The 24,058-nt window shown below is 38.3% G+C and overlaps 1 protein-coding gene across 1 annotated transcript in view; it reads right to left on the reverse strand.

The window, feature by feature from the left end:
* Nucleotides 1-1,537: 1,537 nt before the first annotated feature.
* Nucleotides 1,538-24,058, reverse strand: part of ZSWIM6 (zinc finger SWIM-type containing 6) — a 221,674-nt gene continuing 199,153 nt past the window's right edge. The window contains exons 6-14 of the mRNA XM_055252129.2: nt 22,346-22,522; nt 21,926-22,072; nt 17,769-17,915; nt 16,243-16,503; nt 12,062-12,197; nt 8,697-8,854; nt 7,913-8,076; nt 5,735-5,816; nt 1,538-4,264 (exon numbers count right to left, since the gene is read on the reverse strand). Coding sequence (XP_055108104.1) covers nt 3,402-4,264; nt 5,735-5,816; nt 7,913-8,076; nt 8,697-8,854; nt 12,062-12,197; nt 16,243-16,503; nt 17,769-17,915; nt 21,926-22,072; nt 22,346-22,522 — 2,135 coding nt within the window. The 3' untranslated portion in view covers nt 1,538-3,401. The remainder of the gene's footprint in view (nt 4,265-5,734; nt 5,817-7,912; nt 8,077-8,696; nt 8,855-12,061; nt 12,198-16,242; nt 16,504-17,768; nt 17,916-21,925; nt 22,073-22,345; nt 22,523-24,058) is intronic.

The raw sequence follows: 24,058 nt of genomic DNA on the forward strand, positions 1-24,058 counted from the left end.
GTTGGCTAAAACAGGGGTGGGCAAGTCATGTCATCCTTGGTCTCCATCTGTATTCTAAAACCTCATGATAGTTTAAGATCTCTCTGCAAAAATGGCCAGTTAACACAGAACAATTTCCATCAGGGAACATCTCAAAGTCTTAACTATTAGAAGTCACCTTTCTTCTTTCTTTGATGCCATCTTTCCTAGCCATATTGCAGTCTACTTCATTATGAAATGTCCCAGCATTTTAGTAGACCCATATAAACTGTATTTGCCCTTAGGCAATGTCAACTTTCAAAAAAGCAAGAATAAACTTACAAAAAAGAATCAACCTTCAAATCACTTTATGGTTTTTATTTTTATTTCTACTTAGCATTAATGGGATTTTAAATGTCACCATGGACTCATTTACTTTAACTTCCACCTATCGACTTAACCTCTTGACATTTGGAATCCACTGTTAAGACTCTATGTCAAATAAAAACTTAAAACATTTCAAAGGAGTAAGTATTCTGAAGATTGCGGATTTAAAAGAAGTATTTGTCAATCCCACTTCTGGATATATAGCCACAAGAATGGAGAGCAGGGTCTCAAAGAGGTATTTCCACACTCAAGTTCACAGCAGCATTATTCACAATAGCCAGAAGTGGGAGGAATCCAAATGTCCACTGATGGATGAATAAACTAGATGTGATATAGACACACAATGAATGAAAAACTGTGCAGCCATAAAAAAGGAAATCCCCTCACATACTACAACATGGATGAGCCTGTAAGACAAAGTGAAATAAACATTGCAAAAAGACAAATACTTTGTGATTCCACTTACGTGAGGTGCCTAAAAGATCACAGACGGTGTCATAACAGTAGAAGCAGAGCGCTGTGGCTACAGGGGCTGGAGGGAGGAGAAAAAGGGCAGTCACGCAATGGGCACATAGAGTTTAGTTCTGCAAGATGAGAAAATTCTGGAGATCTGTTTTACAACTTTGTAAATATTTTTAACACTGCTGAACTGTACACTTCAAAATGGCTAAGATGGTAAATTATGTGATGTTGTTTCCAACCATATACACACAAAAACTATTTGCATCATTTTGGGTACAGATTCTTGATGGAAATACTGGATACAAGTGCCTATGGTGTGTATGTAGTATTTGCCCTTTATAATGTAACTTCCTTTTAAACCACACACACAAGAAAATCTCTCACAAACTCAGCCTTTATTAAATATATTAAGTACTGAGCATCCTAAATTATAGCTTATTAGAGGAATGACCAAGGGTTCAGACAGAAAACAGACTATTCTGTTTCATATTTTATCTTTGTGATTATTTGGTTTATGTCTGCCTTCTCTCTCCATTAAGCAGACAGTGAGGTCCAGGGTCTGATTTTGTTCACCATTACATTTCCAGGGCCTAGCACAGTGCCTGGAAAATAGCATATAAATGTTTACTGGATGAATCAATATAGTATTAGACACGGAGACGTAGTACTGCCCAAGTCTATAATCACCAAATTCCGGTGCAATAAGAGATATACCATAAAGGAGGCAGAATCAACTTTCAAAAAACTAATTTTAATCAAAACAAAAATTGTTGATCATTAACAAGTTTATAAAACAGTGATTTAGTTACATAAATAAATTGATATCAGTGTATCAAATCTTAATTACTTTCAACTTCATGAGCATGTTTACATGGGTGATGAAGTACAACCTTTTTTTTTCTTTTTACCTATTATAATAAATAAAATGGAGCGCATGAAATAGTTCTTCTAAACAAAAATACCTACAAACATACCTCTAAGCATGTTCTCTAATGAAGGGAACAAGAGACACTGGACAACTTTTGCACCAAAACATAAAAATTGCTTTAAAAAGCACAAGGTTACAGAACCATCAGCTAAAGTAAAGACACTATACTGTAACCAAAGTTGGTATTTAATAATATAATGAACAGTTTGGTAGTTAGATCTCCAGTTTGGTTATTTTAAAGCATTAAGACAAGGCAAGATAGAAGGCTGCTTTTGTTTGAGTAATTTCTAGAGAAAATAAAATATATTAAAAAAAAAGAAAACTGAAAAGTAGAACAGTCATACCTACACAACTTTCTGTCCTGCACAAAGTCAAAATACCTATGCAGAATAGATATATAATATATATAATGTTATTTGTGCACAAAGGTTAGCTTATTATTAGCTCACTGCAAAGGCGTAATGTATCATTATGTCAATTGTTTTGGAAAACATTTTGCGTTTTGTGTCAAAAGGATATTTCTTTTAAGTTTCCTAGGCTAGGAGGCACGAACCCCAATTCCGGCATATTGTATATTCTTAATGCTAAGGCTTGCTGCTCTGGCTGTGTATTTTGTTGTCCCTCTTTATTCTAGTGCCTGTTACAAGCATGTGTGGTGTAGTGGTTGTTGTTGGTGGTGTGTGTGTGTGTGTGTCTGTGTGTATACATATATATATGTATACATAAGTTGTATAAATATATATACATATATAATTTCTCCCAATAGATCTCAGTCCAACCATGCAATCCAAAAGGTGGCTCTGCATAGATGCCCAGCATGAAGTTCACCACCTGAGCCAACCCTGAAGCAAGGCGTACTTTTAGTCCTTCTGATAGGTTTTCTCTCAGTTTTTTTTTTTGTTTTTGTTTAAAACCAAGCTACCGCAGCTTCAAGTATTTTGCATTACATAGAATATTTTTTATAAATTAGTTAATGTTATATTTTCAATATTCAGACATATACTATAATATATATACAGTACAATAAATGCTCTCATTCTTTTTTTAATTTTTTTTGGATAAATCCCTGAGAATGTATGTTGACAGTCGCTAAGTTTCCACATGCACAAGCATCGTGTGCCATGCTTCTGGACGAACAGCACTGCAAAGCCACATGGGTCAGCCTTTTTACTATTAGTATTTCATTTTGTTGGTTTGTTTAAATATGCTGAAAATGTAAAGATGAGTTACAAAGGAGTAAAGCTGAATCCATTCGAGGTACTTATCACAGGATGGAGGTGTTTTGTTTGGTTTTTAAAGCCATTTCAATTATTTTTTTTGAGGCTGTGAACGTATACAGAAAACAGGAGAGCTATGTGGACTTTTGCCACTTGACAACATATACTCAGTGTAAACCAAACCTTTTTAACCTCTCTCTCATACAAAACCAGAAAAAGAAAAAGAATTAAAAAAATAATAAAATAAAGGAAAGAAAGAAATAGGGAAAAAATAAAAAACACACAAACTTTCACAACATGACAATTTAGTCTGCAAACGCAATATAACTATACACATATAATACCGGTGTGGCTCTGTTCTTTAAGTTAAAAAGGGTACAAAGGCAGGCTCAAGTAAAAACAAACCATCCCTCCCATCCCCACCCCCCACCCCATTCATACAAGATCTATCAACCAAACCTCTCCCGAACCAACATCATCAGTTTCTTTTTGCCTTTGTAGATTTGTTTCAGGTTGTCAATAAACTGTGTAAACTGAATGTGTCCATCATGCGCCATTAAGAAGGTCTCTCGGGCTTTGCTGAGGAACTCTATAAACTCACTATAGTGCCGAGGACTGATGTGTGTGAGCCGTGAGTGCGTTGTGTTGATGTAGGCCCCGATCGTGGCATCCAAGAGTTGCCTCAAGGGGGCTTTGTCCAGTGACATGAGCTTACCAGAGTTCCTCCTCCCATGAAGTCCCACCATGCCAGGAGTGGTCAGAGTGCATCTGCGCAAAATGTCTGACAGTACCGTTGCACACTTGACACTCTTGACCACCAGAGGTATTATAGCTGCAAGCTCATTTTTACCAAGGGAGTGGCTAAGCGCACAGGCCCACAAAACGTCATTAATGGCAGGGTGTGTGTCCTGATTGTAGCTCAGGTTGAGATGGGTCATGGCCAGGGTGGCCAGCTTGTAGGCCCTCATGGGGTACCCGCGGTGCTCCATGTACCGTGCTATTGTAAAGAGCTGTGTATAGCTCATGCCGGTCGTAGCAGCGTCGAGAACAATTTGGTACGCCGTCTCAAAAGCTATGTGATCCTTTTCACAAAGGGTTAGCGCAGAGAGGGCACAGTTCTGTGGATCCTTCATGGCACACTGCAGTGCAAGTGTCCGGGCGCTGCTGGCCAGCTTTTCCTGCTGGTGGCAGTCCAGGTGGAGGCGGACGATGGTGCTGTTGGACATCACGGTAGTTGCAACTATACTTGTGGCCTCGGTGGGAGTAAAGAGTGTAAACCAGGTCTGCATGATGCTGTCCAGGGCATAAACCCCTGCAAGGAACACAAACAGGCTCTATTACTGACAAGGAGGCTGGCCAGAGGTCCTGCCTTATTTTGACTTTTACAACCAGTGTTTACATTGTTAACCATCATAGGACATGAGCTAGGCTAGAAAATCCTGTAAAGTAATGTGCCTGGGAGAAACCTTTAAGAATAAGGTCATTATGAATTGTTACTCAGTGAAATGCCTGAAAGGAACACGAACTTGCTATAATAAAGAAACAATCCTCTTGGTAGCTGGTATTTGTACTGTGCTGCTTGCCATTTCAGACAATGGCTTTTTGCTAATGAGTTCTAGTTCTCTGGGGCTTCCTGTCAGAATTTGAGGCTCAAAAATTGCAACCTCACCAAAACAGGGACTTTACATGGCTTGTGTGCTTGTGTGTAAGGTAAAAGTACACATAATACAAAATTTTAAAACACACAAAGCAGCTGGAAAATGTGGCCCATAATCAAGAGAACAAAGTCAATAGAAGCAGACCTACAGATGAATCAAACGTTGGAAATGGCTGACCATGTCTTTAAAATAATCACTTTACATTCACAGACCCAATATGCCTCACTTGTAGGAAAATCCTAAAAGTGAATGATTTGAAGAGAAGGTACTAGGTCTCGGAGAGAAATCAGGTTTATATCTTGGGAAGTTGTGTGGCAGTTCTTAAATCAGTATTATCTTTGTTTTGCTTCACTAAAGCATGACTTTAATGATGTAAAGATAATCTTTATATTGAGACCAGCTTCCCTTTTTCCAAAATAAAAAAACCATTATACATTAGTGAAAGAAAAATAATAATTTTATAATATAAGCTGTGTCATATCTAAACACTGGGATGGCAGTGTTTTCTCAGCATGAAGTATGTATCCCTTTCTGATGCAAATAAGAAAAAAGAATGTTTAACCAATATTTATTTTAAATAGCAACCATTTGTTTCTGTTGGCATTCTTGCTGGGAATGTACAGTTTTCTTCTGAACTGATCTACTGCTGCAGCGGGGAAATAGCTGAAGGGCCTCACAAAATGGCAGCTTATGGGCAGCCAGGGAATCTTCTTACGGCCAGCTACAATTGCTCACACATCTGGAAGATCACCTAAACCACACCCAGTGGTCATCATTTCTCTGCTGGATACCATGATGTATGCCTTCAGATGATAAAGAAGAAACAGTGCAACTAGGTAACTTTATATATATGAACTGAATAAAAACATTTACTCACTGACTTATACCATTTTAAGTAAGAAGTTGGAGCTCCACAAATGTGACCATTTCAAGTTGATTAATACATGTATGTATAACTGAAGGTTAGGGGTAGGGGGTTGGGGAGAAGGGAGCCCTTGTAGACTGCTAGAAGGAGCCTTGGAGAAGTCAACGTAAAAGAGTAAATATGTTCACGTGTTTGTAACTGACAAGTTAAATCCTACCATGAGGCACCTAGGAAAGCTTCTGTTCCAGAGTTTACCTACCGACTTCAGTAGCACACGTTACCAGCCACCTCACCATCTCCCGCCGTCGCCAATTTAAGGTTGACAGTGTCATTCGCATAACCTATAAAAACAGGATAACATGTTTTGGAAAATTATCCTGAGTCAATGAAAAAAATGGGGGGGTGGATAAACTATAAGGCATATAAGGCATACCTACTGTCTACCACCAGGAAGATGAAAGCATAATTTAGAGCAAAGCTCTACATATGAATTTGGATTTGTCCATGGCTACCCCAGGTGGCCTTGCCACAGCCACATTCTCCTCCTGGCAAGAGGCCCATATTCTCCTCCTGGTGGGCCCACTGACCAGATGTGGTATCTGAACCAGTTACTCTATCTTTTCTCATCTGCAAAATCAGAGGGCTGGACTGGAGCATTAAACACAGCCCACGCCCATTTTCCCTCCCCAGATTTAACATTCCATAGTTCAATTTCTGAGGTTCCTGTGAATTCATTCTAACCAGGAACTCTCAGTGGGGAAAGAGGTATTTTAAAATAACCATTTTAGTTATTCCTTCAATCTCTGGTTGCTCTTTTCTGGTGACCATGAAGGTAACTCCAGGTTTATGAGGGAAAAAAACCATCCTTGATATCATTAGTTATCTGATTTTGTTTTTCACTTTCTAACAAGAAGTCCCTAAATAAACATATCTACCTCTTCATACTTCTCCCATTCTTTAAAGATTCAAAATATCCAGGGATGGCTAGATGCGGTGGCACACGCCTGTAATCCCAGCAATTTGGGAGGCTGAGGCGGAATGGATCACGAGGTCAGGAGTTCGAGAACAGCCTGGCCAATATGGTGAAACCCCGTCTCTACTAAAAATACAAAAATTAGCCAGGTGTGGTGGCGTGCGCCTGTAGTCCCAGCTACTCAGGGGGCTGAGGTAGAAGAATTGCTTGAACCCAGGAGGCAGAGGTTGCAGTGAGCTGAGATTGTACCCCTGCACTCCAGCCTGGGTGACAGAGTGAGACTCCATCTGAAAAAAAAAAGCAAAAACAAGAAAACACAAAATATCCAGGGACATCATATCCCCAAAGGCCCTGTGGGATTCCTTTTAGGTTCTAGAAATACTCACAAAGGGACTGTGAGATTCCTTCTTAGGTTCTAGAAAGAATGAGTCAAGGAATAAGCTCTCATGCATATCCTATTTACCATGAATTCCAAATAACAAGAGAGCTCATGTTAATGGTTCTTTCTGCATCACACCTTTAAGATGAGGCAAATGGTGACAAAAATTAGCCAAATAACAAGAATTAAAAAAAAAAAACTTCTGAACCATCACCATATAGCTTAAAAGCAATCTTCTATACCCTTTGCTTGTACAGTCTCTATGTTACAGTGGTAGGTACATTTTCCTGTGATCCTATTATTTAAACATTATTAGTCACTGTAAGGGAGAATCCACAACTAAAAAACCAGATTAATTATCCAATCAGGGGATTATACTCCCCATACTTTAGGTAACTGGGGTATAACAATTTTGTTCACTGCTTTTTAATGCGAAGAAAGCAAATGTTAATAGGGATTCCATGAGAAAAATGAAACAAACTTTTTAGTTCCTGGTTTATCCAGTGATCTGTTCAGAAACTATAAGGAAGCAAACATCTATCTGCATGACGAACTCAAAGTGTCCTTGGTATTCTGTTCTACTGAAATCTAAAACTGGACTCTGGCCTGATGACTCTTCCTTTACCTATTTTTCTCAGAGTTATTAAAAGGAGCTAGAACTGCCCATCTATTATGAAAATGCAAACATCAATAAAAATTTATACTTCCTCTAAAAGTTTAACCCTAACAACTGAATCTTCATTATACATTCTAGCTTTATTAAGTCTCTTATTAGCAATAATTCTTCTCCCTTCATTCAAAGGAGAAACAGTGTGGTTAAGGCTGCAATTCAGAAAATGATTTTTTTTAAATTGAAAGACACAAATTAGGCTGCTAAATGTACAGTCCATGCACCTTACATAGCAGTCTGGTTCAGCTGGGAATGACCACGTCTCTGAAATACAGTTCTCTCCTGAAGTCTAACAGATTTGTACTCCAAAGAGTCATTTACCTGCACTCAAAAATCCAATCAAACAAAAACAACCCTAAGAGGTGCCTTTATTTAGCAGTCTTTGATGTCCCAGGAAAGACTACCAGTCATGTACCTGCAGGCCCAGCTCCAGAGACACTTTCAAAAGAGTGATGTCTGGCAAACTGTCCATGAGAGTTGCTATTTTAAATGCATCCTGGGCAAGCTTGAAGATGTGTGATGAGGAGTGAATGTTTTTCTGGATGGATTCTAATACTGTTTCCAGCCTCCGAACATCGCCTGCAATGAACAAGGGAAAACCAAACCAAACCAAATCAAAGCAAAGCAAGACAAACAAACAAAAACCATACAACCATACACACACACAGAGGGGAAAAAAAGAAACAGAACAAAACACAAAGCACAAGTTAATTTACCTAACATGTTCACAGATGGCACAGGTGTTACAATTAGGGCTCCCATAATTGCTGAAATGTCTATGAATCTCGGCTTCACAAAAAAAGATACACCGAGACACACCCTCAATGACTCAAAGCACATATGAACCAGAACCAACATGAGACAGCAAACAGCTCCTAGTTCCTACTTATGTATTTTTGGTGAATATTTCAGGAAGAAAAAAATGTAACCCAACTTGTAAATCTGCTTCTGAATTTCAACCATTTATATTTTCTTGGCATGGTAACTAACCTGAACTCTGCTGGCAGCAAGTTAATGATGCAGGTAAATGAGGAAAATGCCACCTGTTTTGCCTTAAAAGCTAACATCTAAAGAAAAAGATCCTTTCAACCTATCTGACATTAACACCACTGCTGAGAATTTGATAGAAAACAAGACTTAAAAAAAAATAAACAGGCAAACGAATGAAACAATTATGAGGCCTCAGGACAGTACAGTACCTTTGGCTGCAGTTAGCATGGTGGATGCCAGCTCACACTGCTGGGACTCAATGTGGCTTAAAGTGAACCAGCGAGGGTAGCGGTTGGGAACAACTGATGCAATGTGGTGTGGGCGGGTGATGTCTCCTGATGGAGCAGTAGATTCCAATACTAGTAACCTATAATGAGAAGACAAGGAAGGTGGCCCCTAGTTATTTCTTGACCATGTCCTTGGCCAGAAAGACTGGCCAGCAGAAGCCAGAGGAGTGGGTAGATGTTCAGGCCTCTAGTTCAGCAAGGGCTGGTACAGCTATACTCTGCTGTGTGGGTGCAAAATACCTAGATTTTTTTAGACTATTAATTGTTTGCTAATAATAAGTGTTCATCACCCAAACCTTGTTAGTTGTTCATCACCCAAACCTAAGAGATTTTGTTTCTTTAGCACCATTCAGAAAATTATAATATTCAAAGAAATTAAGATATGCAAACACTGAAGAACTTTTAAACACAGGTCTTGATGTTTACCTACAAATTTTGAATTGTACGACTCAGAAAATAAATAAACAGAAACTGATAGTGAAATGGATATTTAAGACTGAGATCACAGTCAGGAAGCAGTGAGTACTTAAGATGAATAAGCTTAACCTATTTAAACATAAAACAAGAAGGGAAGGAAGACAAAAATTACCTCTTTTCCATCCATTCATACTTTCTGCACAATTAGTTTCTTATGACTCCAGGAATTTGACATTAGACTATGTTCTACCAACCATATTACAGAAGATAAATGTGACCTAAGTGTCTGTCCCTTGACAGTTTTGCATAAATTCAGAGTGATTTCTGATTTTTTATTAAGAATATACTGTCATGGCGAAACCCTGTTTCTATAAAATATAAATAGTTGGGTGTGGTAATCCCAGCGCCTGTAATCCCAGCTACTTGGAAGGCTGAGATGGGAGCATCAACTGAGCCTGGGAGCCATGATTAACACCACACTGTACTCCAGGCAGGGCAATAGAGCAAAACCCTGTCTAAAAACAAATTAAAAAAGAATATGCTGACGAAAAAATTTCTAAAAACAAAGCACATCTTTAGTAATCTCTTCTAAAAGTACCAAAAAGCTTAGTAGAGTACCTAAAACTGAAATAATTTATTTACAACCATCAAAATGCTGGCCTTTAGTCAAGTACACCAGTGTTAAGAACTATGAAATAAGATAAGAGCTGGAGACCACGGAGAGTCAGCTGGGTCTGGGAGTGATGCTGGCCTCAAGGCCCCACCCAAGAGCAATTATATCTGGTAAGCCAAATGGCTCATTCTCTTCTCCTTTTATCTGGGAACAAAAAGATACCAGCAGTAGAGAAGGTGGCAAGGTAAGCAGTTAAGTAGTAAGAATATTGGCAGGGTATCTATTTAGCTTTTTTTTTTTTAAACTCAGAATATCCTCGTATTCACAGGCAGGTCTTGCCAGACTTACTGTAGAAGAAACTAATCAACATCCCTGGGAAGATGAGAAAATGAGTGCTGAAGATGACCTTCCTTAGCCTTCCCCTTCCAGAAGGACTAAGAAGCAAGAGAGCTACATCTCTCTTTTCCTTCCTGTTCCCTGGGCTGCCTCGCAATACCTGGTGGGGCACATACCTGCCTTCCATGGCAGACGTTTGGCAGGATAGTAGTGGCAGCTAGAAGAGAGAAAGTGGAAAAAAAATTCCCTTGTATCCTGCTAGTATTCCCCACGAAGAAACTGCCTTGGCAGCAACCAAGGACAAATATAAATGAGTTTGGGAGTGTTAGAAAAGCAAGCCTTTCTGCCTGGCACATACCATTACATAAGCCAGAACCACACAGAAACTTTATGCTATTTTACCCTTAAACTTTGCCAGTGGTAGTAGCAACAGCATCTGGTGGCATCATAACATTAACATCTTCCCTTTAAAACAAGATTAGAATTCCTACGATTTGAGTAAGTATACTGCTGAGCATATGTCTTCGTAAGACAGCTTCCATTTCAGCTTCCAAAAATAAAAATAGGAACCCACTTATTTAAAAATTGTGCTCTAAAACATAAAACAAGTGGTATAATGTAATTTGGTGGGGGACTTTTGCTGATGTTTGTTATTGACTTATTTTTTGGTATTTTAAAAATAGAAAAAAGAATACTTAGGAATATTCTCCAGCAGGTTAGTAAGATTCCATATTGCCAAGGAAAGCATGTCAAATTACAGGATATCAGCCTTAAAACACACTGACACATAGGTATACACACAGACACATACACACATCCTTATCACTGCATAAAAAAGAGGCATCCTGATAGACATAAGCTACACTCAATACTTTCAGAACAGAGTAACTTTGGGGACACTGGTAATTTATAGGCAAGGATTTGTTTTAGAATCTACTTCACTGATTACAGACATAGAATCTTTGATGAAAAGCTTCTTGAGATCAAACTATTAATCAGCACACACAAGCTTTTAGGTCTACAGCATGGCTTGTCCTTAGGTGATTATAAGGATGTCTAATCTGTACTTTCCATTAGAAGCATAGGAGTGTTTTATTAATTTTTTTAAAGGAAAAAGAAAATGCTGATGTTTTAAGAAAGATGGATGTACCTTTTAGGTCCTTAAAATTTCAAGGTTATTTGTAAGATTAAAATATAATCTTGAGCTCATTAAAATATTCACCTTGAACAAATCTGTGATAAAAATAATTATTATGTGAAATAACTTTTAAAAGAATGTAGAAATAAAAAGGTGGGTGGTAGAGAACAACATATTCTAACTGCTATCGCTGAAAAGGAGGGACCGATGAGGAGATGGAAGCAGTCAGAAGAGAGGCAGGCAGAGCCTGAAGGACCCTGAATAGCGACTCCTTCACTGCTAAATGCACATCCCACCTTCTCTCAGCCCCCAGTGACTACAGATGTGCCTTGGCAATACAGGGAGTTGCTTTCCTGCACTACTGATGGAATGTGGAATTACAGCAGGTGTGAAGGTCTCCCTCAATTATATTCAAGCCAGTATATTTACTATTTACTGCTGCTTCAAAAATCTATTTTTTTCAAAACAATTAATTATTTATGAAGGTTTCAACTGTTGCTGTTTTGTGATTAAACGGCTTGAATTGTGCTTCACAAAAAAGCGGGAAAAAGCCACGGTGTGCTTGAGTCTGATAGCAGCAAGGATAATTCTTTCCTTACTTTAAATAGAAGCAAAACAAGCCAAAAAGCAAATCACCTCCACGACAATCCAGAAAGCATAAATACATAGTTTCTTTAGCTTTTCTGCTGCCTATAAGAAACATGAAGGAGTAAGTCAGTTAACAGCCGTGCTTCCCAGTGGGAATGTGGCCTGCCTCTGCCCAGCTGGGCTGTGAATACATACCGCATTGCTCTCAGTGCAATTTTGTATGCCAATTCAGCATCGTGAGGTAGGAGAGAGGTGAAGAGATACTTGGCAAATGTGTGCATTGGAACGCTCTCCCGATGGATTACTTCACCTAAACCACTATATGGTCCGGCTGTGGGAAGAGAGCATACACATTTTACATTCCTAAAAAACGAACTAACACTTCTTGTAAAGCATATTTTTAAAATGTCACATAAAGTTATAACATATACAAATAAGAATTTCAAGTAAATGTCATCGAAAGGAATATAATCCTTAATCAAAAAAGATTCTTCAGGGTATAGTATCCCTTACAGATTTCACCTCATAAACAAACCCCCAACTGTCCCACAGCTAAATGGAAAACCCAGAACTCAGGGGCAGACAGCATTCACAATACAAGTGCCTCAGAGAAAGGAACCCTCTATAGCATAAAACCTTGCTGCATTTGAGCAACATCCTCTCTCAATGTGTGGCATCAGAGCATCTTGATTTGCAAATGCACAGATGACACCACAGCTTCACTATGGAACCTACCCCTGGACCCAAGAAGGGTTACGGGCACAAATATGCCAGGTTTCCAGAAAATGGTGCTCTGTATCGGGGTGAGAGGTGTGGGAGGATTCTGAACCACAGCTCTCTAACTATATGCATTGTTGCCTCTAATGAGTAGCAACAGATATTAATTCCCAGAAAGTGATTATTAATAAAAAGAATAGTTACCCATTTGATACGCATCATAGGCAAAAGAAAAAAATTAAAGTAACTGGAAATTTACTACTCTTTGGGCTACTGAAAGCCAATTTTAAAAGCAAAATTACACTTAAGCTGTCAAAATTCATTTCTTAGTAAATTCTGACAGGCGTGGTGGCAGAACTGACCTCCCCTGTGTGCTCCTTGAATGCTGCTTTGAGAAGCGCAACACAGACTTTTAAAATAAATTCTGAAAGGAAACCACAGTGGTTAGTTCAACCACTTTGCACTAAGGTACTCTGAGGTTTAGTTACTATAAAGTGTTTAATAAATTAGTTCCCATGTCACCTTCGGGTAACATCTGTTTCATGATTTCTAGAATTATGAACCATGACACCACTGCTCAGAGGACATGCTGTATTTGTTTTCCATGAGAAAAATCAGTGTGGTGAAGAGTTTAGAACACAAGAAATGCAGTTCAGAAGAAATGGTATGAACAGTTACTGAACTGGTGGTTGGTTATGAGCACAATATGTTCTAGGTCATTTTAATGGAGGTTATTTTTTAATTCAGTTGAGTTTTTTGATAGTATTTTTGAATTATTATTTAAGTACTTTAAAAATCATACAAATTTTTTCACCTAAACTAACATCTAATCTAAATCTCTAATTTTACTAAATCCATTAATCTTTAATTTTAAATGTTTTAGTGATTTGATATTCTTCAAAAGTTCATAGAGCATTATGACTGCACCTTTTGTTCATATACCAAGGCTACATTATTTAAGTTATTAACTGTTACAGACTAAATATGTATTTCTTCCCAAAATTCACATTTGGAAGCCCCCAGCCCCAATGTAATTGTATCCAAAGTTGGGGCCTGCATTAAAGTAAAATGAGGTCATAAGGGTGGGGCCCTGATCCAACAGGATTAGTGTCCTTGTAAGAAGAGACACTAGAGAGCTTGATCTCTCTGTCATGTGAAGACACAGAGAAAAGGTAGCTGTCTTCAAGATAGGAAGAGTGCCCTCATCAGAAGCCAATGATGGGCTGGGCGCGGTGGCTCACGCTTGTAATCCCAGCACTTTGGGAGGCCGAGGCGGGCGGATCACGAGGTCAGGAGATCGAGACCACAGTGAAACCCTGTCTCTACTAAAAATACAAAAAATTAGCCGGGCGTGGTGGCGGGCGCCTGTAGTCCCAGCTACTTGGAGAGGCTGAGGCAGGAGAATGGCGTGAACCCGGGAGGCGGAGCTTGCAGTGAGCCGAGATCGCGCCACTGCACTCCAGCCTGGGCGACAGAGTGAGACTCCGTCTCAAAAAAAAAAAAAAAAGAAGCCAATGATGAGGGTGGCATCATGATTTTAAACTTCCCAGCCTCCAGAACTGTGAGAAATACATTTCTGTTGTTTAAGCCACACAATCTGTGGTATTTTGTTATGGCAGCCCAATCTAAGACACTAACTATTTTACTTAAGGACTAATTATAGCAAATCTATAGATTAGCCATGGTCTTCATTTCTCCTTCATTTTCTTTCACTGTTTCCCTTTAAACCACCAAGTTACCTTTTTTATACTATTCAGGAGATCCAGGATACATAATCAATTATTTGCTATGATACCACTCAACAAGTAAAACATTCAGTCAGGTATCCAATAATTATTTGTGGATTAATAATTAGTGTAATTCCTGGACTCCAGTGTACTACTGAATAATGACAACTTGACATTTTGCACCAAGTTTCCCCAGAGGTGCTTGTTCAATATGCTAATTTATCTATCCAACATTGTGGCTAGGAGGGATTAATACTAGCAACAATACTGGGTTACTCCTTCCTCTTTCCAGATATCTGGGCCTGCTAACTAATTTGCCTCTGACATTTGCAAAGAGTATAACTGCACGAAGAACTTGGTGCCCTCGTGTAGTCAGTTCAGTCATGGAGTTCTCAATCTTCTAGCATTTACAGTAACGGCCCTGTGGCCTCCCCGCCTTGGACTGCCTCCTGTCCTGCACCTATTCACTCTTTGTGGGCCTTGCAGGGCCAGGAAAGGAGAAGAGACAGAGATGAGTCAACAGTGCTCCTTCTCAGGCACAGTACTCATAAAAATGTTTGACGGGAGGGATGGACAAATCAAGACTAGGGCAAAGTTCAAAAATATTAATGAAAAATGAACATGGAGACGTATTTAGGAAGGTAAATACAGATACCACACACTATCAGCTTTGAAAATCACAGATCTTCTTTCTAAACTTCAGTATAAGGGAAATCAAAAGTCAGTCAGTATAGCCAGTGACAGGCGGCATTTAAAAAATGCTCGTGACTAATGACATTGCTTATAGCAAAAGGAATTATATGGGAGAAAACTGAAAGAAACAGTAATTGAAGAATCAGGATCATTCTTGAAATTTGTCAAGATGGGCTTTTTATCTTTACAGGGAAAAAAACAGGTTCAGGAGAGTGCTTCAAAAAATTACTATTGGGAATTTTTACCAAAATTAAGCATGCTATTAAGAAAGTTTACCTCAGGAGCATTTTCCCTTTAAAATGCATTTCTAAAACATGTAAAAGTATAATATGTTTGAAGAAAATGTTTTATTTTAAGTAGATCTTTTGCTTTGGACAAATGAAAGGGGTGCTGAAAATCTAAATCCCTTCCCTATATGTAGTAGTTCTGAACATAAGATGAATATAACATACTTTATGAGCCTATCAATCACAGAGAATCCCATAATAACACACGTACTTGAGAGATAGAAGCAATAGTTAGACACCACCTAAATTTGCACAAAAGATTACACTACTACACGAATTACATTTACCTTTTTAGAGGGGAAAAAATCTGAAAAATAGTGTCAGCCAAGATTTGTTAGGCCCTTTAAAACTTAACTTTGTGAGAAGATGGAAATTAGACCATGCCTCAGAGATTCCATGAAACTTTTTCCTTGATCAATCTGTGCCTAATGAATCCTCTGAAATAACTAGTCGGTGCAGCGGAAATTCACTTGCACAGCCTTCAGTCGTTTGTTAGCGTGTGCGTATGACATATTCAAAACCCAGGTATCATGTAACCGCCAACAATTTGGAGGAAGGCCAGCCAATTACTGTTTTATTATTTAATTGATCAAGGAAATAGGAACATGGCTGCCAATAATAATGCACTAAATATCAAAATTGCATTTATTTCAGAAACAACACAGTCTAAATGAAATAGGTTCTTTTCAAGGTTTGAGGCATTAAATGCAGCTATTTTGTAATATGCTATCATATATAACCACCTAAATCAAATGATACAAATCTAAACATCCATGCTTTTTTATTCAGTGACACTATTTTTTAGACAGCGGACATGTCTTTGATACCCCATGACTATAGTAATCAGGATAACTACCATATTAAATGCATTCAGATAGTACTTTTAACATAAGAAAGATTAGCACCTAAGTCAAATTGGCTAAATAAGTGGAAAACTTCTGTATCAGGCTACCTTCTAATAGGAAGACTGCTTGCTTGCGAAAAATTTTCACCAGTGTGTCATCCAATTCAATTTCCTGAAGCTTAGAAATGAGCTGTTCCTCATTCCGGCAAACTTTCTCTTGTGTGTACAGCCCATCAGGCATGATACGCTGCTGTCCCAGCCCTATCAGGGCTACTTCCACAGCCAGCGTTAAATAGGATTCCCCTTCTTCTAAGAATTTGTGTGCAGGCAGATGCTGGTATTCCAGAGACTTGCACTGTCCCATATTCTCTGCAAAATGCCACAAAAGAAATCAGATTTCAGAAACTACTTTTGCAGATGATATGATAAGTACAAATATGTATACTTCCCAGTACAAGCAAATGAATTATTGACTAATGCTGAGAAAGCCAGAAAACATGTTTTTTAGGCTAAAGTGCAGTCTTCCAGTATCTTTTTAAAAATGACCATGAATGATTAAATGTTTATGTTTTGGGGGATATAACATTACAAATACTTTTCTCCCTTGAAAATAAATCACCAAAGAAAACTATAAATCTAAGAAAATGTGAACTAAGAATACTTAAGAGAAAAACAAAATTTAATTACACAATAGTTAAATTAAATGATGACTTGCACTCACCACTTTTTAAATCCTGGCATTCAAAAAGTTTCCATAATAAAAACAGTAGGGAACACAACATATGTAACCCAATTTCACGTCCTTTTTATTATCCAAGAGTCATCAGTTATCACAAGAGGAATGATTCTTTGAACATTCTCTTGTCTCCATTAAAGTGCTTCTATTACAAATTATAACAAACTTCAACCATCAAACTCCCAAGGAAAGCAAATTCAGACTCATGCCTTTCAGCCTCCTGACAGTGTCTGGGTTACCCACAGTCCATGAAGGCAACTATCACGGGGGAAATTATGAAGGGGCAAGACTTGAGCTCATCCAGCCATGGAAGCAACAAAGGGACATCGTTACTCCCTGCCTTACCTCCACCCACTGCCCTTGGGCAGTCTTTTGAGTTAAGATTCTTAAGTTTCAATGGGCCGAAGTGAAATCTCAAAACACAGCTTTCAAGGAATGTATGATATAAAACAGTTTTAAATGACATTTAATACTCCCCCTTAAAGTAGACTAAAATATTTAAGTGACAAGTCACTTTCAATGCAAAGACAAATTTGAAAAGCACCTAAACTAGATTTTCTAGTTCTAAATGCTAAGATGTACATCTTTATTTTAGATCTTTATGCTAGGAAGTAGTCATAAATGTGGATAAATTCATAGATACAGAATCACTGGTTAGAAGAGAATAAATATTTTTAAGATTCTCAAAACATGCTGCCAACTATAACTCTAAGACTTTTCCCAGTTTTGTAGCAGCCTGAGTGAAAGCATGAGAGTGCCCATTTTCTTGCTCTCTTGCTCACCAAAGGTGCTGTTAACTACATGGTTCCATAAAACATAATGTAAAGAAAAACAATGACTACTGCCATTCAGGGTTTAGAACAAGAAAAGCACATGAGACAAATGTCAATGGTTTTACCTGTAAAATCTGAGAAACCAGAGAGGTTCTCATCATCAATGCGGCAGGCTTCCATAAGGCTACTGAAGAGAGTGCCCACAGGGTCCAGGGGATGTCCAACCCAGCCCTCCAGATTGGTTATCAAGGTTATGCTTTTATGGGGTAGCTCTGTGTAAGAAAAGGGAATTGAGAAATGGGGGAGTAGAAGGGAGATGAAGGGAAAGAAGTGGGGAAAACAGAGGCTTTACCATTTAATAGCAGCATCCTGATAAATCAGTTCTGAATTCTGTTCAAAATTCTCCTTTAATTAAGAAACCAATCAAAAGGTACCGTAATCCCCAACTTGTCAACTATTTTGAGTCTAGAGGTTCATCTGTAAGTCAATATAAATGGTACTGAATTCCCACAACAGCTCCCAAACATCTATTTAATTCGTATGTCTAGGGTACTGAGTCTACATTACTACTTACACTATTAAATTATGTTGTATAGGGAAAAATGAATTCCAAATTTTCTTTTGAGAAATTAGGAACAACTCCCCCACTTCCCTAGGAGGGGGCATTAGAGAGGACTAAGAAGTCCCACTGGAATTATCAATTGGTAACTCTACCACGATACACAGAAGAGACCTCTCTAAATCAGTGTTAACTGGGTCATGTAAATTGAGGACCTGAAGGCAGCTACAGCTTAGGTTAGACTTGTATTCCCACATGAATATCCTTAAATTACCCCCTATCACCTTATGAAAGTCTTCCTTAGTGTGAATCTGTAAGTCATTTAAGAGAAAACCTTTGCCATAAAGGGGAATGATAATAGACGATTATATATAATTTGAACGAAATAAATCCTTTTCATTTTCTTCACAGAATATTAACGCTTTCAAGTTAAACTGCAGAATGTGGGGATAAAAAGCTATGTTTAAGATATATTCCATTGCTGTAAATAATGCAATATTTTACATCTAAGTGTTTCCTAAAGTAATAAATAATAGTAGCTCCTTCTTTTCTTTTTTTTGAGAGGAGTTTCACTCTTGTTGCCCGGTCTGGAGTGCAATGGTACGATCTTGGCTCACTGCAACCTCCACCTCCCGGGTTCAAGCGATTCTCTTGCCTCAGCCCCAAGTAGCTGGGATTTACAGGCAAGTGCCATCACGCCCGGCTAATTTTAGTAGCTCCTTCTTAAAGGAAAACATAACAAAATTTACATACAATATAAAACGTACAAGAAAAATATTGCCGTGTAAATATCTGAAGAACCATTCCATGAATCCAACGTTCCTTCACAAGTCTTCTGGTTTTAAGCAATCAACTATCAGTACATAAAAATGAAAGACAGGCTGGCGTGGTGAATCATACCTGTAATCCCAGCACTTTGGGATGCCGAGGCGGGCGGATCACCTGAGGTCAGGAGTTCGAGACCAGCCTGGCCAAAATGGTGAAACCCTGTCTGTATTAAAAATACAAAAATTAGTTGGCCGTAGTGGTGGGTGCCTATAATCCCAGCTACTCGGGAGGCTGAGGCAGGAGAATCGCTTGAACCCAGGAGGCCGAGGCTGCAGTAAGCCGAGATTGCGCCACTGCACTCCAGCCTGGGGGACAGGGTGAGACTCCATGTCAAAAAAAAAAAAAAAAAAAAAAGAGAGAAACCAGCTTGGCACAATGTATTGAAATTTAAGTTGAGTCTTAGATTCCCTGAAAAGGTCCTTCTATTCAGTTTCTGTCGCTGGCTTTCATAAACGTAATTAGTAGGAAAAAAGAAACACGAGCACTACTCCTGGAAACAACCAAATAAATATGTTTGCATATATGTATATGTATATGTATATGTATATATGGATGGGGCTAAAGGAAATGCTGTGCTTATATAAACAAATATATTGTCAAGTGATGGAAACTGAGGAAATGTGAGAAATAAAAAATAAATCAAATAAATCTGGTTTTTTTTCAGAATCAATAAGCTAACATATCATGCCAAATAATTTTGAAAATGTGTAAGATATTCCATTTATTAATCTTGGTCCATAACAAGTAGCTGTTATGGTACTTTCGACTTGTAACAGCTACGAAAAGCCTATTTTTAAAATATGGAAAAACAATTACCAAAAATAAAAGTAGGGAAAGACATAGGTATAGAAATGTAATCCTAGTAATACCTAAGAATGGTTGAAAATAAAAGTTTTCATAGCTTGCACGATAAAAGAGAAATGGGCCTAAGAATGGTCTAGACCTAAAGATTACAGAATTATCTCAAAGACAATCAAAGGAGTCTAAGTTAACATACTCTGTAACTTACCCAAATGTAAACATGTTTAGGAACATTAGTTAGTTAGGAACTAACATTTTTACACTTTCCTTTTTTATTACAACATTTTAAACAAATTTTAAAAATCAACATTTATTCATAAAATGTATAACATGATTTTTTAAAAAAATCAGATGATCATCACGAACTGGCTCTTTTTGCACAGTATAACAAGTGCTGTACTCTTTGTTTGAATATTATCCTTTATACTATTCAGAAATAAGTTCCTTTCACCATAGGCTGTGTATGTGTGGAGGAAGAAGGATTTCAGAAAAATTTTCCAAAGTACCTAGCAATGTAGTTTGCACACACCAGTGATGATATGAAGAACATCATGAACTGGACAAAGTCATGACAATTGGGGCTCTCACATTCCAATCCCATCTGAGCTTCCCCCTTTCTTTGGTTCAACTGTAACTTTTGACTTTTTTTTACTGCTAAAAGTTACAACAGACACTTGCTCCAACCTCTAGCCTTTTAATAATTTTTAGTTGTACTCTAGTATGTGTATAATCACCCAAGCATTAAAAACAAAAATATAACCAAAACAACAAAAACAAAAACCCAGCAATTAAAACTATCCCTCTTAATGAAAAATAAAATCACAGAGTGAAAACGAACCTGCTAAAAATAAATAAATAAATAAATAAATAAATAAATAAATAAATAAAATTTATACCTATAGAAGGAACAAGATGTATATGGATTAATCAGAAAAAGCATATACATTTCTTTATCTGATCAATGTCTTATGCATATAATTCAACCCTTTGCAATTACTATTACTCAGTAATGGTTATTCAAAGTTTAAAAGATTAATCAACTGAGATAAAGAGAAGTTAAATGTGTTCTTTCAGCTGACAGCTCATCAGATGTCATTTACAGAATGTGAAAAATGATGAGTTCGTGTCCTTTGTAGGGACATGGATGAAACTGGAAAACATCATTCTCAGTAAACTATCGCAAGGACAAAAAACCAAACACCGCATGTTCTCACTCATAGGTGGGAATTGAACAATGAGAACTCATGGACACAGGAAGGGGAACATCACTCTCCGGGGACTGTTGTGGGGTGGGGGGAGGGGGGAGGGACAGCATTAGGAGATACACCTAATGCTAAATGACGAGTTAATGGGTGCAGGAAATCAACATGGCACATGGATACATATGTAACAAACCTGCACATTGTGCACATGTACCCTAAAACCCTAAAGTATAATAAAAAAATAAAAAAATAAAAAAAAAGAAAAGAAAAATCCAGCTCTGTTCTGGTCACTTTAAGTAAATATAATAACATGTCCTGATGTACAAATTACTACAGCTAAAAGGTTTTAGAATGCTTACACATTGTGCCAAGCTTTGCTTTAAGTGCTTTACAGAAATTAACTTGGTTTAATCTTCTCAACAACTCTAAGAGATAGGCCCTCTACTGAGCCTCATTGCACAGAAGAGAATTCAAAATCACAGAGACGTCAACTGATTGCCTAAGGCACCCATCTGGGACGTTAGGATTGCTGGGATTCAAGCACAGGCTGTGTCCTTATTGTTAGAATTAAAATGCACTTCCACAAAGGTATTTAGCTAACATGCGTTTTAAATAATTTAGACATACTAAATAGTTATTAAAACAATAAAGAAAATTATCCCCCTTAAAAAAGTAACTAACCTGAAAGATTAAAAAAAACTTTGCTTACAACATTCAACTAAGAAAAAAATGTCCCAAATTTCTCACACATCAGCCATTATTTTAAATGAATGGTGAGTAAAGCCATCATCTATGGTTTTAGTTCTAAAAGCCATCTCTCCCAGAACACAAAACCTAGTAATGTCATCACCAAGAATCCCATTCCAATGGAAACAAACTCCTTCACATTCACCTTTTTTTTGGGTTCGGAACATTTCCAACTGTTTCTGCTGCTGTCGTCTTAATGTATTAACAATAGCTATTGCTAGTCTCAGTGCTTCTCTGGGGTACCCATGAGAACGTAATGCATCCACTCTTGCACAGGCTGTAGGAACATGTTCTAAAACAGAAAGTCAAGGGGGTAAAGTTGCCACTGTCAGATATATCCATAAAAAAAGAATTTAATAGTAAGATGTTTCTCTCAAAATACTATTAAAAAGACACAAGAAACCATTTCTGAACTTGGATTTGAATGAAAATCTCAGCTCCTATTGCCAAGCATTCATCCATCTCCCATTGAATCCTTCAATTCTCCACCTCCCATTCCAGTAATGCTATAGAAACTAAACAAAGAAGTAAGTCATGGAAATGTCTTTCCGGTTTGGTCACTTACCATGCCAGAGGGGCCACCCGCGGGAGTCGAAGAGGGAGTTTTCAGTGTCGTCATGGTAACAGTAGTTGGTGTATAGGTCACTGCTGATAATGTGCTGCAAGTGGCTATCCTGCCAGTGGAGATCACATGCCTCGATGGCTCGGGTGAACACTGTCCGATGTGGCCTGTTCGATGAATCTGTTTTTTCCACAATTCAGAAAGCCGTGTCAGCTATTATTCACATGTGAATAAATCAGTCATACCATTCTGTGGCCAGATGTTCATGAACACACCCACACACATTGTCCTGCACCCACTAAGCAGAAGGGTGAAGGGTGAATACTCTCACATCCTAAGTACTAAGAGGCAGGTCAGCCCAAGAGCCACCATTCACTCACTTGTTTATCAAACACAAACATTCTGCAGCCATTAAAGCTAAGGTTAAAGGCATCCTACAAAAAGAATTGCCAAGTCTAGTTTCCATGCCAAATACACTCAAAGGAGGCACTCGGCACAAAAATCACAGGAAAACTCACTGCTCCCCACTTCTGAGGTGCTGTGGTGGGCTGCCCTGATGGGATCAACAGCTCTCACAAACACTATGCAAGAGATGCAACACCAGCCATGGAACCTTTCAGGATTATGCAGTCAGCCTTTAAAGATATGCATAAGGGTTGTGCTTTTGGTTGTATTTTTTAACTATATTGTGCGGTTTTGCACAATTAAAACTATTATGCTTCTTGGGATATAACGCTTAAATACCACTTTATATCCCAAAGGGCATAAATGCATATATTTAACATTTCACAAAGCCACACAACATAGCTACAAAACAAACCAGCGCACTTACCTTGCCCCTACAGGCTGCCTCCTGACTCCTGGGCAGGTTCCATGACTGGTGTGATGTCCCCAGCATAGTGTATGCCAGGGCATCACAAAAGAGCAGAGCCATACACTCCGAAGAGGGTTCAAGTTTCAGGACCTGACGGAGAAAAGAAATGTTTGGGGAATAAAGGATATTCTCACCTCAACTCCTGGGATTATTCAATTCCTAAGGATCATATGGTTCAAATTCTACCTGCACACCCACCCCTTGGGTTCCCACTCTAAACTTACCTTCAACTGTGGCACAAACTAGCAATCCTCAACTGGAAATCAGGTTAACAAACTATTTTTATTTATGTGTACTTAACCTAGTTCAAGTATAACCCCTCATTGTTCTGAGACTTAATTAAATGAGAAGCAAAATCTGGAACTTCCTTAATTGGTAAGATTTCATTTTTCTGTCACTGGACCTTTGGCTGAGCACAGACATAAGGGAAAACACAAAAATCAAAGGACAACTGAATTGAGAAGAAGAGATTGGAGAACTCATCTACGCCAACCCCTTTACTCTGCTGATGGAACTGAAAAGCAAGGGAAGTAAAGTGACTTGCCAAGGTCACACCGTCAGGCAGTGACAGTGGAGATTAAAACACAGATATCCTTATTGCAAATTCAGCTAATTCAGCTGGTTTGGAAGGGCTTTTGACAAGTCTTTAACAAAGAGACATTACTTCAGTTTGGTCTCAGATCAGCTTAGCTATCTGTACCTGAATGGTAGACATATCAAAATGCACGTGTGATAGATCATTTGAGAGGCACAAATAATGATGATCTGTTATGGCTCCCACCCAGACTCCTCACTAGAGGTGGATGGATAGAGAAACTGCAAGGGAGAAGGCAAAGCCCTAC

This window comes from Symphalangus syndactylus, chromosome 18 (genome assembly GCF_028878055.3).
Source record: "Symphalangus syndactylus isolate Jambi chromosome 18, NHGRI_mSymSyn1-v2.1_pri, whole genome shotgun sequence".
Lineage (NCBI taxonomy): Eukaryota > Metazoa > Chordata > Mammalia > Primates > Hylobatidae > Symphalangus > Symphalangus syndactylus.